The following is a 19,781-nucleotide window of genomic DNA, read 5'->3' as shown; positions in this document are numbered from 1 at the left end:
ACTGCATTCCTGGTGAACAGGCTAAAAAAAGGTGGACCTAAATCACAGAGAGTGTCTGTGATGCTCAACGCCGATAGATTCAAGAGACACTGACTCTGTTTGAATTCACTCTGCTTTCCTGTTCGTGCTCTTGCAAAGTGCCCAGAAATTTTCTGAAATCCAAGACAGTGGCAGTCATCTTGTTTCAATCAGCAGCTAACCCTTCAAGCACACTTTTGCAGGAAAAATTGTAAACAGGGATGTCATTTGTAATATTTTTTGCCTGAATGCAACATCTACAATAATGTATTTTAGAATTCCAGCAGGAAAATAAAAGAAAAGTTAAATACAGCCCTCTTCCTATATCTTCTATAAAAGATATAATTGGGAAAAATACTGTGTGGTGGTGTTTTTGATGACTTTTTATAAACAATATAAAATTTCAATTTCTTTTAACAAAAGAAAGTTAAAAAGAAAAGCATTCAATCTTTAAAGATTTGCAAATATGCATACTGCACCAGTGTGAAACCCTTTCCAAAATATGACCTTTAGGAGAATGTCATGAATTAGAAATGAGAAGGTAAACCAGGTAATGTAGTTGATGCTGTAATGAGATCTGCTCCTGCAGCTCCTACAGATGAGAACCCCATTACCACTGCAGGCTTTTTTGGCAGGGCACTGATTTCCGTCCTTATCTTTATGTTCTGATGCTGAGAGCTGCAGAGCACCCTGAATGCCTTCTGAAGTCAACTAGAGATTATGATAAGCATCAGCTTGTAGATTTAGCCTATTAAGACGTTCACACACTTCCATGAGAGTGGCTGAGATAAAACCCAGAAATTTTGCATGACAAGACATCGAGTTGAAAAATCTCATGTATCAAAATATCAAACACCTGAGGTCTAGCTGAGTTCAGGCTACCCTTCTGTACGTTCACGCTAATCTTTACATTTAGGTTTAATAGAATTAGATTGTACATATCAGCTACTTTATTTGGCATTTTTCCCCCCTTTAGGCTGCAGCTTCCAATGGGTCAGAAGGATCTGGACAATCTCACAACAAGGAGAACCAGACTTTTGGAACTTATGTGCTAGACGTGAAGATAAAGGTATGGCCCAGTATTTCATGATGGAGAATGAAATCTTCATTTGGTTGAATTTTGCTGGAAGTGAAATCTGTAGAATATATTGAATTTGAGCTCTCACAACATATAAATATATATATTTGCTGGTTGTTGGCAGCATGTTTGTTAGCGCATTTGAATGAGGCTTTTGGCTGCAATTTATTCTTGTTACTGGCCCTGTGTATTTCATGCTGTTCAAGGCAGGATTTATTTTTTATTCCGTGTGTAGAAAGATTAATATCAGCGGAGGTTCTGTTGGATTGCTGATCCTAAGGTGCTTTAATTTCAATGTATTATTGAATTTTTGAAGGTGCTGCACACTTAGTACATTTTATCCAAGGCATTTTCAGTCTCTCAGTACATTTCATAGTTACTTGTGGCTTGCAGCCAGTGTGGCAGAATATGTCAGTAAAGTGATTTTTATATGGGCAGTCTAATGATACTGACCTCAAGACTACACTGGATAAGTCATGAAGCAATATCGTGGATGTGCTGTGGGAAAAGGAAGCAGTTTTGCTGCTTGCCATGCCAAAGTTGTAAGTGTTTCATTACAATATCTCAATTATTTTCATAGGTTCACAATTTGGCTGGAACAATTCTCTTGGGCACAGATATTATTGTGCAGAGTTTCAGCCTTAAGGTCATTCTGTATTTTTTTTCTTTTGGAAGTGAAAGAAAATTAAGTTTGCTTTTAAAGTTATCAAGATGGAAGCATGACATAAAGAAAACAGACATTAGCTGAGTTGGCGTGCTTATGTGATACCTTGTAGACTTCACTGAAATTTGTTTATAACAGTGGAAAATTGCAGGTTATTACTTTGTCTAAGTCTTTTCCATGGGTGTTGCTGGCATTGCCGCATCAATTTTTCTGTTCCTTAATTATTAAAGTTCTAAAGCACTAACTGTCTGGCATAATGTTTTGATGTTCTTGTGTTGCTGTGTTCCTACATGATCAGAAAACTTGTGTATTGTATAGGCCTGTGGTACTAATTTGAAGTGTGAGTGATTGTGAGATCAGCAGAACTGGATCTTTTTGTAGAAACCCAATTAGCAACCTGACTTTATATACGTTTGAATCTCCTCAATCCCCTCTCTAAGGAACAGGAGATGAGAACACTCACCAGTTCAGATATAGGACTGATACATTCTCTTCACTGTCTAAAGCTGAAGTAGATGATGGCCCCAGCACAAAAGATGATTAATAACTGGAAAATCCAAAGATCAAATATGTATTGCATGAGCTTGTACACTCATTAAATTTTGCCACTCTATTTATGGAGACAGTAGGTTTCCAAAGCAAGGAATTATCGAAGGCTTGATATATGCACTAAATGCATTGTTTCCATGAGAACGTTATAGAAAACAAGAGATGTCCTGGATCTCAGCCCAATTTCACATCATTTCCAGCACAAATGCCCAGCTGAACAATACACTCTCTTTTCTGCTTAGAGTCGAAGTATTGTGACTTGCTGGACTCAGAAGTTCTCCATCAGCAATCCTGTATACTGCATTTTCATGCTGTTTGTATCTCTCCAGCACATTGTGTACCTGACAGTAAACTCTACAAGCAAACAAGTCGATTCCCAAAAACTAAGAAATTCAGAGCTGTGAGTGGTATTTTCTTTCATCCTCGGTACCATGGGATAGCAGATAGAAGGTGCTTTATTTCCATTTCCAGGAATTTACCACTTTTGTTTCATTCCTGTGAAAGAATCATTTTTTTTTCTGATTTCTTTTTCAAGTGACTGTGCTTGAGTGTCAGTGGCATGCTGCTGTGACAGTGACACATAGCTATTTAGGACTGGCTACATGTTTAAACATATGCACCAGCACTTTTCAGCTTCTGATGATCAATTGGGTGATAGATTTACTTCCTCAGGCAGTATGCTCAAGAATTAAAATGAACTCGTCATTCACTGTGGATCTTGAGAGCTGAGAACCACTTTGGGACAGGTTGCCCTTGAGTACTATGAATTTCTATTGCAGAGCATCCCAGCCCACATAAAGCCAGGGCAGCGTTTGTAACTGAACTGCTTCTGTTTCATTCTGAATAAGGGATCTGTGGGAGGCAAGAGAAAGCAGTTATGGCTTTGTATGAAAAATAATGGACATATAAAACGCTACACAGAAATTTTAAATTGGGAAAGGCTGCAGAGCTTTTAAAAGACTAGTTTATCCCAGGCTTTCCATACCTGGGGGACCTTTCTCCATCCTCCTCTTCACACACTGTGATTGTGAATGTGCTTTTCCTACAACCCTGCAAATCATACTCTGTTCCCAGCTTTTTTTTTTTTTTTCATAGCTATATAAGCTAGCTGGTGAGCTTGCTGGTTTGAGAGGTTGTATGATCTCCACATTGGAGGACTGTCAAGATCAGACTGGATAAAAGCCTGAATAACCAAAGCTGACTGCACTACTCAATCCATTTGGAGAAGGAGATTATAATGGAGATCTACTGAGGGCCTTTCCATCTCCATTTCTCCTGGAATCCTGGATTTATATTGACTCCTGAGGAAGAAAGGAGACAATCCTACAGTCCCTCTGAGGGCAAAGGCTTGGGGCAGGAGGAAAGGGGATGCCCTCCACAGCTGGGGGGTGAAAACAAACTTTCTATGCATCAGCTGAGCTTGGGGCACTGTGACCATGTGGGCACAGGGTGCTTGGACTGAAGAAATGGAACTACCTGTTCAGCTTCCACTTCCATCCACTCCTATTTTACCATCTACAGGGCTCAGAGCAGTGAGGTCTGATATTCTATGGAAAATAAAATTGTTTTTTCTGTTCAGAAAGCTACCAGCTAGAGAAACTGGTCAGGACTCCAGCATTGATTGTGCTAAATAGCAATGAAATTTGCTGTGCACAGGAGTAGGGCAAGCTGTAAGAAAACTGTCTGCCTGAGACTCTCAAGGGCCTGAGGCCAATTGCAGAGCTGCTGCTGTTAGGGCTGCTGCAGTCAGGAGGGGCAGAATTGCTAATTTGTTGATCTTTAAATTAACACTAGCACTCATGGGTTTCTGGTTCAGCCGGGAAACTGCATTAAAATTCTCAGAAACTGAGGTATACAGAACTTCACGCCTTCTAAAAATTGTATTAACTTTTCTTGGCTGAAGCAGGATTTCTTCTGACATTTCATTTGTAGTATAGCTCCTGACTACAAATCCAGGATCTGCTAGATTAGTAGTTTTACATTTTCTATTTTTTGTGTACCATAGAAACAGTCCTAATAGAGTCTGTCTCATGGGATTTTCCTTTCTAACATATAATTACTCGTAACTTTTATCCCAGTGCTGACCTACTAATAAACCAGTCGTGATGCACAGCAACCTCACTGGAGCTGGGCTCACGTGGTGTAGATGAGCTCTGACCACAGAGACATAACTTCAATATTGCCCTCTTGCAAGAGAAGTAATTGGGAAAGTATTTAATATACTTGCAGCTTGCTTGGGTGCAATAGAGGATCTGAAAACAAGAAAGAACATAATCCCATGTGAAAGACAGCCAACCTGAAACCAACAACATGTACTCCATAGTACACAACTTAAAGACACGTTAAAATGTAAATAAATCTTTCTCCACATCTGTGAGAGGATGTGTGTTGTTTTCAATTCTCTGTGTAGGTTCAGAGAGCTCTGAATAGTCACTGGATAAATTCTGCAAAATGCTGGCATTAATAGTGCTGTGTGAACACTCTGGAAGATGTTTCCTTTCTTAGGGTCTGCACCAAAGCTTTGAGAGCCATTTTTCTTTTCTCTTAATATCAATTGCTTGAATTGGAGATAATATTGAAGGCAACACTGCATTTCTTTTATTTGAATAATCTGTTTATCTGTACAGTGTTTGCTCGATAGTAGTTGGGTTTTGAAATAATTTAAGAGTTTTTTTTTAAAAGATTGTGTCATGAAAGATACAAAAATCATGGAATGTTTCCCATCTTCCTATTGATTTTAGGTTTTACTGAAGCTTGCTTTTACAATATATTAATTTCAGCTGAATGTTACAGGCTCTGCTTCTAAATATAACTGCCTAATTAAGCCCTGTGCTTTGGTTATCCAAGTGGAAGTACCTGGATACAGTAAAGTTTTTAATGACAAAAAGGAGCATTAAATTGTCCGGTCTAAATTACTGCATTGTACAGACCATAACATTTCACATGTTGGTTTTTTTTTTTTTTTTTTTTTTTTTTTTGATTGACTTAAAAACAGACACCTTGGTAAAATTAGAGGAGAAGGAGACAGTCACCTGTGTAAACGGCTCTTGGATGGTGGTATACAGAAACACAGTGGGAAAGAGATACTGTTCCTCCTGAATTATGGCTTCCCAAGAGTCAGAGCTCATCTGAGGATACATTTGACTGTCTAAATCAACTACAGAAGCAACTACAAACCATCTCTTTTCACTCCATATGGTTGCTTCTGAGTTAGTTTGGTTTTTGGGTCAAGTCCTTCTATAGTAAGTTTCAGTTGTGATTGTATGGACAGATAGCACGACGGCTGGAAGAGCAGAGGAAAAAAAACAGAGCTAAGCAGCAAGATGACCTGCAGAAATTAGAGCAGAAGGAGATATTGCTAATGAAGGGGAAAGCTGTGCCAAGATCTGAAAATCTTAGATTTGAGGAGATAAAATGAATGGTAAAAGTATCTAGCTGGAGATGGCAATATTTCAGGGACTCTGCAGTTTAATGATGTGCTAAGCTTGGGCAGTGCACAGGCAAATACTGTGCTGTGGAATGGTTGTTGGTGCATTGTATGGCAGGAGGTGACAGTGCAGGATTTACATCCAAAAACTGGAGGAGTGCAAGAGAAAACCGTTGGGTACCTTTATGGAGCCTGGATTTCCAAAACACAAACACAGGCAACCTTGCTTGAATATCCTCAAAGTTTTCAGACCCTCTCTTTTCTTATCAACTGTAAATAGAACCATGAATTTGTTGGAGCCAATTCACAGAAGTTTCTTGCAAGTAGGAGCATTTACAGATCATGTCCTCAGAGACCCATTTCAAAATATATCCCCATATGCCAATTTTCAGTGTGATATGAAATTTTACAGCCAAGTCATTAGGTAATTATATGTATAGGAATATTTCACGCCATACTCAATCAGCTTGAATCTATGAAGTGAAATAGAAAAAATATGTTGCATGCTTGACATCATAGTGTTAAAACTTCTCCTGAAGTTAGATTTGATTGAATTCTCTTTTACTCTATCATGCCAAGAACACAAGGAGTGCTTTGGTTAGACCAACTTATTAGGTTAATTTGTTTTTAGGTAGGTGGTTAATTGATTTTGACTTCAAGGACATTCGAAAAGTTCCCTGATTCACGTAATCTATAGTTTAATAAGCTTGTCTAACACTTGGCTACTGGACTCAACCACAGTAGGGAAAAAATATGCAGGCTCAAGTGCAAGCTGTAAACACAAATCAAGTTCGTTTTGCATGCATGTGGTTGCCCAGAGTGAGCTAAAGTTTTAGGCAAAGTCAGAGGTGCTCTGGAGACTTTTCTCTTTAAGATGTTATATCCCCCAAGACTGTACTAGCTGGGGGAGGGCTGGTTGCTCTCTGACCACATATCTGATTCATTATGGCTTTTGTAACTTTGGTAGCAGTGACCTCATTTTGGCAAAGTGATGCCTGCCATTTACTGAACCTCTTGCTGCTTTAGCAATCAGGAGAATATTAGGGTTATAACCCAGGTAATTTATGGAAGAGAGATGACTCTTAAATATCCTTTTATTTTCTTGGAAAGTCTTGTTTTATTGAAAACATATTTTAGCTCTGAGTGCGAATGAGAGATCCTCAGCAAAGCACCCAGGGGGACTGTGCTGTCCAGTGTGTTGAAAAGGTGAATTGTAATGTATGGGTGTCTAGACGTTTCCTCTTGTTGCTGTCAACAGTCCAGTTGGCTGTATTTTTTTTTCCAGTGAATAGGAGCATTGATTTTCCTCTCTCTTTGGCCAGAGCTTTCATTTTACATATCTTTCCCCTTCTGTGTCTCTTTCTCTCTCCCTCCTTCTTTCTTTTCTCTCCTTCTTCCTCTATCTGTAAGAGAGGGAAGAGCTGACAGCGAGCTTTCTAACTCAGAATGATTCATGTAAGACACCTGAAAGGCAAGCTCTGCAGCAGCATCACTGCAAGAAAGGTAGGGATCGGGGTAAACAGTCCATAAAGCTCTGAGCAGGGCATACAGAAGATGAAATAAATGGGTTAAGTCTGCGGATCTCACATTCTGAGAAAGTTTGGGAAAAAACTTGAAGAGTTTTTAAGCTCTGATTTTCAGGGTGCTTCTTAAAAAAATTAAATATTTGGTGCATTTTTCATAAGTGGGGGGAAAAAAAAAGTACCCCTCTCTAGCTTTGAATGATGTATAAATATTGGTTGGTTTTTTTTTTTTTTTCTTTTCCATGGATGGTAAAGTAAAATAACATCCCCGCTGCACTTCCCAGACCCGTGTGCATGCCTGAATGTGCAGTTCCCATTTTTCACCTGACTGCTTATTTTCTGTTGCACTTTTTGAAAGTTCGCCTACTCCAGCTGTTATTTATATTCACTCCCTGAATCTGAACGTGACCCAGTAATTCTGAGCGGCCGTGGATGTGACGCATGAGCTATCGCACGCACCTCAACGTTTCACTTCCAGCAATACGTGTTTGCAGAATCGTGCTCCTAATAAAAACCCGTACACCCGAAAGCAGTTGTTTTGGCAGAGAAGCGACAGGGCTGTGATAGATGGGCCTGATAGTTGTATGTGTTGTGCTTGCTCGGAGTTCGTAGGAAAGAGGAGGGAGAGAGCGAGCGAGAGGGGGAGAAAAAAAAAAAAGACAGGGAAGGAGAGAGAGAGAGAGAGAGAGATTGAGAGAGAGCGAGAGACTTGGCAAAGGAAATCTTATGGGTATACTGAAACAGCAGATCAGAATTGTGAAACCAGAGCCAGGGCTGAAATGTGATGCTTTTGCTCTTTTGTGCTTGTTGTGGTTCTCATCTTCCCATGTAGAAGGCTGCATACCATTCAACAGAATATTCCGATCGCAGATTGAACAATGCAGCAATCAAGCCTGATAAGCCACCTGGAAGTTTTGCTTGAGACGATTTCTAGTGGGTTTTCTGATCTCTGTGAGCATCATGACTGCCTTTAGCATTGTGGAGGAGGACTCGAGTTTCTTATGAGGGCCCCACTTGGAAAAGCAGGCTGTGCAGATTCAAGCCTCCGGTTCTGTTCATGCTGTTCAAAAGCCTTTCCTCACCCTTGCTGATTTGTTTTTATGATTTACATACACTCCTGTGGAGATTTACAGAATGGATTGTCTGTGCATTGTCACGACCAAGGTAGGATTGGAAACGTTGCTGTAATGTGTACATATTTTTCTGCTATTTTTCTGTTCCTGTAATTTAATAGATTGAGCATGTATTGTGTCAGGTTGCAAGATAAAGTGATAAATAAGCTTTGCTTTAATGAGCATTTTGTTCTCTTCTTCTGTAGATTATGCAGTTTGTTTCTGTATCACTTCCTAAATGATATGTAATTTACTTATTTTTACTAGCAAAAGGAAAATGATTTCATATTTTATCTTAGGCTGTGCTTGTGTCTATTAATATCTCCAGCTACTGGAGCACTTTCAGAATACATGGTATCAGGCACAAAATTTCTTAGCTTATCAGCTTATTCTGTGAACTAAAGAATAAAAAATATGAGGGCATTATATGGGTCCTAGCATTTTTAAAGAGGCCAATCAGATGTAGTTTAGGTAGTCATGATGTTTCTGATTGGAGAGATGCAAGTTTCTTGTGGCTTATTGTGGCTTTTTTTTTTTTGGGGGGGGGGGGGGGAGGGTGGGTGGGTAGGGGGGTAACATAGATAGCTTTGCTTCTGTAGGCCTGCAAAATAAAAATGCCTTTGTCCCAGTTCAGCACTCTTCTATTGATGTTGGACTTGAGCTGACTGCTTGGGAATGGTATTTCTAAATAATTCCTTCCAAATGTGCATGTAAATAGTCTGTTATCCACAAGAGTTGTGGCAGGTTAAAGACTGTGGTTATGGGCACTGCCCGAGCTGAAGATCTGGGATAGGGGTAAATTGAGTGATTCTTTGAAGCATCCTCAAACTTAGAAAACTGGCATTATAGTAAATAAGAGGGAAGCAATCAGGGAAATTCCTTTCTGTTGCTACAGGACAGGCAGCTCACCGCATGTTTGTAGGTGGATTTGCACATGGTGCCAGTGTTTACAAGGAGCAGTTAGCAGGGTAAGTCAGGACACTGAGGTTCAGGAGCAGTTAGCAGGGTAAATCAGGACAATGGGGTTCAGTGCAGCTGCTCCAAGTTCTGTTTCATTTTTTAATGAATTTCATGTTTTTCATAAGATTTGCAAAGTGTCTAGGGTATCCATAGCACCTCAAGGCTGTGTAAATGATGGAACAAAACATCAGTTAGTGCTAATGTAGCCACTGCTGTCATTTTTTTTCTTGACGGCCATGTAAAATGGGGACACCAGTCTGTGACATGAAGAAGGGCAGGAGCAGATACCCCCTGCACCCATGGCAGTAAAGAGGGCTGGTGGTTTGCCAGCCAGAGCATGATGGAGCTTCTGAAACAGATGCAAACTGTCATTCCTGTCGCCAATGGAGAAACCCAGACAGGGAGAGAACAGGAGGTGAATGAGGTCACAGAAGGAGCATACGTTCCTTCTGTGGCCTCATTCACCTCCTGTTCTCTCCCATTCTTTCTGGGTCTTTCCAGGACCTTCTGGTTCCTGCAAGCTGTGCTGGATCTAATTCTGCATCCTCAACCTGCCCGGGGGTAGACTGGAGATTCCTATAGGCTCTGTTGACGTGATGCCAGTGAAAAGTGTTCAGCATCAGTGGTGCTGCACCACTGAACAAAGCCTGTGTGCAGCCTGGTGCTAAACATCTGATTTGTACTCCCTGACATTGATTTTTTTTTTTTTTAAATCAGAAAAGAGAGCTGAAATTAACCCCACTTCTGGCTGTCTGGTAGTATGGACCCATAATTGCAGCTGTCCTTGGTCTTGAAAATATGAATGGAGGATTTGGGACAGGAGAATGAATCTGCTTTTAACGTCATGCGACTGGGAGCCGAACTTGGCCCAGCACCTTTTATACCTGTATATCTCCAGTAGGAGTTATGATTTCATTTCATGAATTGGCACTGAGTGTTGCCACCAAGTATTTTCCCAGGGTCTTTTGGTCAGTAACAAATTTATACTCTTGCTACTGCTCTGAGAAGGGCTCCCAGCTCCAAATATCCACCATATTTTTCATCCCAGCTCCTCTGTTTTCGTGGATCTGCTACTAAATGCCCAAAATGATTATGAAAGCCAAGCGTTTCAGCCTCAAATATTCAACTCCAGATATTCAGTCTTTGCTGCCAACTGTAGGGTTGAAATGAGAAAGGATTGCAAATTGTAGATGACCTGCTATTTGGATCCATGTGGGAACACCATATTAACATATATAAATGAGATGAATAATGCCAAAAAATCTAGTTTCAGAAAACTTTCATATTGTAAAGGCTCAGAGCCAAACAAATTAAAGTTGATTTCTTCATCTTGCTCTAGTGCCATATTTAAATAACTGCACTAGTGACGTTATATTTATTCATAATCTGCTCTTACTTCCTTTATTATGCACTGGAGTAACTCTATTTCCTTTAAGCCTACCAGATTTTTACAGGATCAGTTTATGAAAGTTTTCACCAGTATAATGAGAGGACTGGTTTTTTTTCTAGAACATTTGATATCTATTTTAAAATTTACTTTAATAAATATGAATTCTACAAAACAGCAATCTGGCCATTTTTGGCCTCAGATCTGCTAATTACTCTAATTTAAATATCCATTTGTCTGATTTCTGCTAATAATTGCCATTTTCATCCTTGGAAAAGTAGATCTTAATGTCAAGAGGGAGTAAATACATCAGTTCTATTCTTCAGATCTTATAAATAATACAAAGTGACTGAAAGATGAATGCTACTAAGACTGAAAAAAGCAAACAGTGTTTAAAAAGTTGACATTTATAAGACACGATCATTAAATTTAACCTGGAATTTGTGATATTTCCAGCCCATAGTTGGATACATACAAATGTTACATACATTTGGTGGGGTGAATACACCCTTGTAGATTATGTACGAGGGATCCAAAAATCCTGTTTTGAACTCTGCTTTTTAGAAGCTATCTAATCTACCTCCCAGACCTTTAATCTTCCAGACATTATTCTTTTCAACCAAAATATAGGCTATGTTTAAGATAGATTTCATATATTCATTTCTTCAGATTCTTCCTTTCCATTTTCCTTTAATCTTTCTATGTATTTTTACACCCCTGACTTAGGAAATGCTGAATCAGTCAAAGAGGACTTATGTGTTCCTGATTTTATTTTAATTTATCCTGCACCTAGCATGGATTTGTTCTTTTCCTGTTTCATAAAGCTCATTATTTTGTAGCATTATTTTATCATTAGCAAGAATTCAGTATAAATAAAAGTTTAGGTCAAGAATCCATTCCATCAGGAGCTCCAGGAGGTTTTGTAAAGGAAGAACATTCCCACTGTGCCTCCTAACAGTCAAAGGCAACATGCTGTCCCCTCTACTGGCTCTCAGCTCTCCTTCTGCCCTTTGTAGTGTTATGAATACAGCGGTAGCTGTAGTTGGTGAAAAAGAAAATAGGTATCTCTGTGTTGCCAGACAAGATTCACAATAATAGGGCCTGGTTTGCTGAAACCCCCAGCTCTTAGTGTCAGGTGGGTTAGAAAAGATGATCATCTTTCAGTGTGAAAAAAAATATCTTTTTGCCCCTTGCTGTTGCAAAGGAGAGCTCAAAGGTGAAGCTTGAAAGGTTTTAAACCCAGAAGGCAAAGGAAAATAAACCAAAATGTATATATATATTTTAAAACTCATGACCTCAAGGTGTCAGATCAAGGCTTTCTGAAACCTGCAATTAATAATCACAATATCACATAAAAATAAATAAGAGCAGAATACCAAAGGCACCACCCAGTCCTTGGTCAAAAGTGCGACTAGGCAAAATCCTCCTATGATAGACATTTTAAGATGGTCTGAGCAATCTAGTCTAATGCTTTACCATCCATAATATTGGTCATGACACTAAGAATTGACAATATTGATTGCCACCAGTGTCACCTCCTGTTTTATTTTGGAGCTGCATCTTGTGATTTGCTTAAAATCCCAAATTTTATCACTTGAATGTTTCCATGTGTTGAGGGTTGCTAGCAAAGATGGAACAAGTATATACTAATGACTAAAGACTAGAGAGCAATTCAAATGCCCCAATTTATGCAGAAAACCTAAACCACTTGTTTGCTGTCTAACTCCTTAGTTGAGTCACTTGACTTGTACAGAAGGAAGTGGCTTCCTTTAGACTAAGTCAGAATACCCAACTTGATACTGTTAGTGGTTTTGGCAGCTACAAAAATGAATTTTTGTCACCCAGATTTTGAAAATTCTGCAGAAATGACTCCTTTCAGATTCTGGTTGCTAGCTTCCACTTAACTCTGTGGAGATTTAAGCAGGATTATATGCTGCACAGCTTCCATGTTTAATTCAAATGTAACTAAATAGAAAAAAGTGATTATTCATGCGAGTGTAGAGTAGATCTCTTATATTTATTTATTTATTTAGAAATAGTGTGTTACACTACTAAAGATTTCCTTCCTTCCTTCCTTCCTTCCTTCCTTCCTTCCTTCCTTCCTTCCTTCCTTCCTTCCTTCCTTCCTTCCTTCCCTCCTTCCCTCCTTCCCTCCTTCCCTCCTTCCCTCCTTCCCTCCTTCCTTCCTTCCCTCCTTCCTTCCCTCCCTCCCCCCTTCCCTCCCTCCTTCCCTCCTTCTCTCCTTCATTTCTTTCTTCCCTTTCTTCCTTCGTTTCTTCCTTCATTTTTTCCTTCCTCTCTCTTCCTCTCTTTTTTTCTCTCTTTCTCTCTTTCTCTTTTTCTTCTCCCAGCTCCTTTTCTAAGAATTTAATTCAGGTATTTAAAACAATGAAATAAGGATGGAAAGAAAAAAAATCTATTTTTTGTGGTGGCACTGGGAAGAAGGGTCACATGCTTGTTTATGTTGAGCCATCCCGATGATGAACATGTTCAATTCTGACTGGCGATGTAGCCAGGAGCCAGCAACATCTGTCTATTCTATTTTCTTCTGTTCATCTGGCAATATATTTAGAACAGAGGAGATCCATGTATGCACTTTAGGCAAAACTCTGATGGATGTTTGATCATAAGTCTCAATACAGGGAAAGGTCATGGAAAATAAGAAGCCACTACTCACAAGTATGACACCAACATCTAGCATATACCTTGGGTATGAATTCTGCAGGCTTCTCTCACTCCACACATGTATCATCTCACTTCACTGCATGAAGTTAGGAGTAAAACAGGGAAGTGTAGCTGTAAAACATACAGCTTGTCTTTTCATTAGCATCAGCTTTCCATTCCCTGTAGTCTTAACACAGAAGACAAAGCAAAATCCTGTAAATCTGACTGAGGAGCTGTTGTGGATGAGCTAGTTGATTTTGAAACTGCTAGTCTTCATTGAGCATATCATTAAAAGTCCTTGTTGACAGTGCTTCATGCTTGGGAAGGGTAGGTCCAGACTTGTGTCCCAGCAGGGTTCTATGCATTCTCCCAGTGAGGGGAAAACCTTCACTTAGTGTTTAGCCAACTCAGTTGACTTCCATTGCCCAACAATTAGGGTAAAGGGGTACTTTTAGAACTTGGCTGAAGAACGGTGCAAAACAGAGGTGGCATCACTGGAAGGACCTCTCTACTCTGGCCTCTCTGATTTAGAACAGTAAAATCAAAACAGTTCTCATTAAAAAAGGGCCTTCCCACCTCCTCGTTTACATTGAGTTAATCTAAATTCTGTGTTTATATAGATTAAAATGGTGAATCCTTAGTGAAGTTCAGCTTATTCTATAGAACTTCCTACAGGATCAGATGTGTGTATCTGAGATGCTGTTTGTAGAGCCAGTCCAAAAATTAGGAAATGATAAAGCAAGATATAAATACTGAAATTAAAGTGGTACCTCAGGTGTTGGAGGATGTTGTAATCTTAAGAAAACTAGCAGAACTGTTGAGTGCTGCATTACATGCGGATCTGATTTAAATTTAGCTGGATATGAAACTAAAAAAATGACCACATTTCTATCTGCCTGCATGTTGTTAATAGTGCTAAATAGATCTGGGCAACATTTGTTGTTTTTCTCTCTGCAAGGCTTCAGGCTTGGAATCATTGCAGTTTCAAATCATAAATTGGGTAGCTAAGTTTTTGTGCTGTATATCCAGGCTCCAATAAACCAGAAACAAAGGAATCTTAATGATTTTCCCCCCAGAGATTCACATTTGACTAAAATCAAAATGTTTTTTTCTATAGTCATTATTAGATCCTGATGAGCACTTCAGAATGTGGTGTTTTCCTGCCAGACCTTAAAAGTGTGATAGTGCTGAATCCATGCAATTTACATGTAATTTAGTAAACTCCACTCTGAAGTGGTACTTGAGGACAGCTTTGATGACTGTGGGTTGGCTGCTGGCTAAACTGCACATTCTTAGAAGTGCAGGAAGATCCTTTTCATTGATTACCATTCATCTTAGCTGGAGAATGTACTCACAGAAGTCTGACAGATGGGGAGTGTAACCGAGTATTTATTTCAAATCTTTATTTACCAATGTTAAATTTTGGAACAATTATTGTAAGCCTCTAGCTCTTGGATTTCAAATGTTATGAATGTAAACTGATGAGGCACGTGTTGTTCTTTTCTAGAAAAAAAAATCTTTTTTTTTTTAGGGGGGAGCCTCAAGAAAATTGCACAGAACAAACCAATGTGCATCGCATATGCAATGTCTTGTAATTATATCTTGTCAAAAACTCAACTTTTTTTCTCCTTTATTCTTTAGAAATATGGTAATTGTCCCTTTTCCCTTGTAGTTAATTATAAATTTCAGGAAGAATTAAGTCTGTTAAATCTCTTCTTCCCCCACTTCCCCTCCCTTCGTCTCTATGGTAGCAGCAGGAATAGAAGGGAATTACTTTGATCTTCATTTCTGAATGACATTTCATTTCTTCTAAGCATTGACCTTGTTTAGTGCAACTGAAATTTTCAATAGATTTCATTAGATTATAATTTGCTGATCTCAGAGAGATGTCTTTATTGAGATTAGTTTTAACTATGAAAGAAGAAGGGTGATTTGTTTCATAAATCTGTGAACAGCTCTATAAACTGAGAAAAGAAAATGTTCAATTAACTGCTCAGGCAGATATGATTTGGGCTTAAAGCTACTGCACAGCACTGGAGAGCTGCACACGTAAAGAAAGGTGGAAGATACTGAGTAAGACAAAGAAAATTAGAAAGCCCGATCCTGCCTGAAGTAATGATAGCATTTCTTAATGACGGCAGAGCTATGCAGCCTTAGCAAACTCTTTCTCTAATATTCTGAGGGCCTGGGTGGACGTGGGAAGATAATTTCCTAGTGTTGAGGTGAGCTGCATTTTTAAGCATTTCAGACAGCTGGAGCTGACCAAATGGATTCCTTGCAATATCCAGAAGGACATTAAAAGCAGAAAAGATAGGTCTCCTGGCACACGTCCTCAACATAATCATGCATTTCTTCTGTGTTTTAATCTGTTTGCTACTACCATGCAAATTTCTTTCTGCCTCCCTTCACCTGATACAAGAGTTCTGAAAAAATGAGAGGATGTGTGCAGTCAAGGAGAAGAGAATGGTTATTTATGAGTGAATCATTAGGTCAGGGGTATTGCCCCGTGTATGATTATAGTTTAGTTCTAAGGTTTTCATTTCCCCAGAGAACCCTCTGCATCAGAGAAGATAATTTGTCAGGCTGTGCAAGAGTAGATAAGTATCTTCCATTGGGTTTGACTTCAGAGAACTCTTTTGTTACTGGAGATCTCACTCAAGGACTTGTGTGCAATTTGCAAATCATATTCTTGGCTGCTTTTGTGGATACAAAAGGAATCTTGCCTGTGACTCCTTTTGATTCTGATCACCAGTATCTTCTCTGAGAAGGAATTTAAGTTAGATCTTAAAGAGCAGCGCTGCAGTTCAGTGAGCCCTAAAGAATCATATAGCAGATAAACTATTCCTAAACAGTCTTTGTATCTTTTGTCGATCTCTACTTGCCCATGAGAAAAAGACAATAATCTATACGTACGTGCTCTCAGAGTCTCCCAAACACCTCCAGCAATCAGTGTGGTTGATCACACACCTCAAAAGAGGGATTTACCCTTGATATTTTCCCCAAAGCAACCAACAGCCTCTGCAATCAACAGCCACTGCTTTGCAGCGCCACAGAACTCTCAGTGCTCTGATTCAGTATTTCCATGCAGGAAAATCAGAGTGACTTCCTAGGCACTGATGCCTACCATTCTGCATCATATTAATGTGTATTCAAGGTACATACCTGATTTAGTGGTTGGCAGTCCTGCCCATGGCAGTGGGATCAGAACTAACTGATCATTTGAGATCCCTTCCAACAAAAGCTCTTCTTTGATTCTATGATTCCACATCATACTGATGTTTGTAACCAGAGCTAATAACAGTCAGTTATTTCAACATCTGACCGGGCACAGTACACAGGAAAGAAGCTTTCTTAAGGCTGCTTGCTGGGAAAGTAGATGTTTGGCTCAAAGAGTCTGAAGGTCTTGAAGCCTTCCTTTTGCCTACTGACATCGATGCTTTCTGTCTTCTTGTTACCTCTGAGAGTCTGCATTTCTGATAAACCTATTGGATTGATAATTGCATGTAATGGTGCCTCTAGAGAAGGAAGGAGGTTAGTCTCTATCAGATGTTGGTCATCCCTTCATTGCTTCCTGACTGTGTTATTGCTAAGCAATTTATCAAGATTTTAAAGCGTCAGCCCTGGAAGAAGGCTGTCACAAATGCAGAATTCAGCAAGGATAATGGATTTATTCTTTTGTGTTCCAAGGTTTCTTTATACAAAAATGTCACAAGCTGATGATCTTACTGCTTATTTTGAAAGCTCTGATTGCTTGAAGTTTTGATGAAGCCCATGCCTGGACAGGTCTGTCAGTACAATGCATCTGTATCAAAGGGAAAGCTCAGTAGTGCCAGGTATGCTCAAGGAAAAGGAATGATACGAGACTGGAAATCATTCATAAGCAATGGAGAAGGCCTCTCTATTTCCATTTCAGATGGAGAACTCTTATTGGAACATATTCTCCCAGACAGCGAGGCAAATTATATTCCTTTAGCATATAAATATGAGTAAAGGTGAAAAGTGAGCAACAGGGCACTCTGTATTCCTTTGAAGACTGGCTAAAAAAATGATTTCAAATGATGGATTTTCATCACTTTTTGGATTTTTAGCTTTCCACTATAATGGCAGGCCGGAGTTCATAGTCCTTATACTCACCAAACTCTTTAACTGGTGAAAATATTAACAGTAATAATTAAATTGAGTTAGTTCCTTTTACAACCTGCAAATAATTCCCAATTTATTTATTCCTGTTCTTATTTGCATTTCCTGTGCTTCCAGAATGCTTTATGTATTGCTGACTTTGTGGGTAACCTGTTTCATAGTTGGTGTCTATAATGTATGACATGTTGGAATTTGTGGTTTATTTAAAAAAACAAAACAAAACATAAAATTGAGCACATTTATGCAGAGAGCTTTATTAACACCTGATATGGAAATGTTGCTTAGAACTGTTTAAACTGAGTAAGGATGGGAGATACGAAAGTTATAAAAAGCATTGTTTTTAATGAAAATGCAAAAAGTATTGACCACTCAAATATGAATTCAAGTATGAATTTTAAAGAAAAATCTTCAAACTTCATACTCAACCCAGCCCTTGAGCTGTAAATGTGGGATATCTGGAAAGCTGCTACCTGTGAGCAATTTCCATTACCTCTGTCTCTGGCTTTGGAATGCACAGTATTTGCCTTGTTATTCTGGGCTTTCGGACAATTTTTGCTGTGAATCTCAAAGTAAGGAGTATCTAGAGAGTGCTCTTCCTCCTTCTGTAAGATCTGGACCTTTTATTTTGCTGACATATGCTCTTAAAGAATGTGAAGATACTTTCAGGGAATAACTTGACACTGCTATACATGGTTACCTGTGTTTGTAAGGTTAGAGGTTTCAATAAAAAATGTACTTCCTATCCAAAGCAGGTTATTAATTTTCTTGGCTTTATTTGGTCTTAGATTAGACTATCTGTTAATGAAAGAAAGAAAAATAATAATAGACAATATTTTATCCAGCCTTTTGATCAAAGTTTATTTATAGTTTTGTTATTTTGATAGCCTTGGTTTGGTGAAGCATTCATCTCTTCTTTGTAGGTGATGAAATATTGCTGCCATGATACCAATGACTTTTTCTAATCTTTTTAAAAAGACTCTCTCAATTTGCATCTAAATGTACAGTGCTTTCTGCTTACTAACGATGCATTGTTGAATATTCCTTAAAGGTGTCTAGGTGGAAACATAGAAGGTTTTTAATGTTTGGGGAATACAAATCTGAAATTGCTAAGCACATCTTTTTCTACTTTTTTTCCTCCTTATAAAAGTGTTTAGAACTGCAGTGCTTTAGAAATGTTTACTTTTTGGTGATAAAGAAGAAAGCAGAAGTAGGCTTTGTTAGTTAATGTTCTCAAATCAAACTCAAAATGGAAAGTAGCATGAAGCCTCATCAGTTCTGTTCTCAGAGATCGCCCTCCTTTGCTCTCAGCATGAGGAAAGATGTATTGTAGCTTCTTGCAGTATAACTGTCTTAAATTAGAATAAAACTGGCTGGTTGTTCTGTTTGTTTGTTTGTTTGTTTTTTATGTGATGTTCAGCTTCAGGAACACACCTAATTACGGGAGTCCTCCAATTCAAGCAGCTAAATAATAGTTTGACTCATATGTGAAATCACAGAATCACAGAATTGTAGGGGTTGGAAGGGACCTCCAACCCCTCCAGAGATCATCGAGTCCAACCCACAATCCCCAAAATGCTGAGAGTAATGGTGGCAGACATTAGAATTTATTCTGAACTTTTCTTCAGGGACTCTGACCCAATCCACTGTTGCAATTTGTTCTGATGAGCTCCAAACCTTTGCTAAAATGTAATTGAATCACTGCAAATGCAAGGGAAATTACAGGAAGATCAGCCTGAAAGCCGGATGGTAGCATCTCGCACTGCCATGTGGAACATTAGACTAAAAGTTAACCCCTCACTCTTTTGCTTCTGCAAAGTTTCAGGGAACTGCAGGAGTCTTGCTCTTTTTCCTCTTCCATGTTCAATTTGGGGAGCGACCTATGTGTTCTACTCAGCAAAGAAACACCCCTTGATAATTCGGGACAGATTTACTCCCCCTGGGAAATAGCCCTGGGGTGATTCAGGCTGCAGCTCAAATAGGACACGATACAAAAAATGCAGCCTGTTACGAAATGGGGAAAAAAAAGCTGTTTTTTTTTTACCTGCTCTGCTGTTGTTCCCTGAATGCTCTGTTGTAGAAGGAAACCAGATGGCAGCTGCTGGGGTTCACACTGGATGAAGACTGCGTTCATCCACCTAACTGAGAACTTCATTGAAAAAGTAGTGGGTAAAGACTGATCCTATGAGCTGCAGATCTTATATGGTGATAGAAAAATGATTTTGTCAGGCCTAACAGTTACTAGTAAAATCCTAGATGCTC

The 19,781-nt window shown here is 39.1% G+C and overlaps 1 protein-coding gene across 4 annotated transcripts in view; it reads left to right on the top strand.

Annotated features, from left to right (window-relative positions):
• Window positions 1–19,781, top strand: part of DLG2 (discs large MAGUK scaffold protein 2) — a 1,008,740-nt gene that overhangs the window by 146,829 nt on the left and 842,130 nt on the right. For 3 of the 4 annotated variants that reach the window (XM_090134092.1, XM_090134093.1, XM_090134091.1), the window contains one exon: window positions 995–1,087. In XM_090134092.1, the coding sequence (XP_089990218.1) occupies window positions 995–1,087 (93 nt within the window). Of the gene's footprint in view, window positions 1–994; window positions 1,088–7,724; window positions 8,424–19,781 lie in introns of those variants that run through there. The other variant, XM_090134096.1, reaches the window with a different exon arrangement.

This window comes from Phasianus colchicus, chromosome 1, assembly GCF_987193195.1.
Source record: "Phasianus colchicus chromosome 1, bPhaCol1.hap1.1, whole genome shotgun sequence".
Taxonomy (NCBI): domain Eukaryota; kingdom Metazoa; phylum Chordata; class Aves; order Galliformes; family Phasianidae; genus Phasianus; species Phasianus colchicus.
This window is presented reverse-complemented; position numbering and strand designations above follow the sequence as displayed.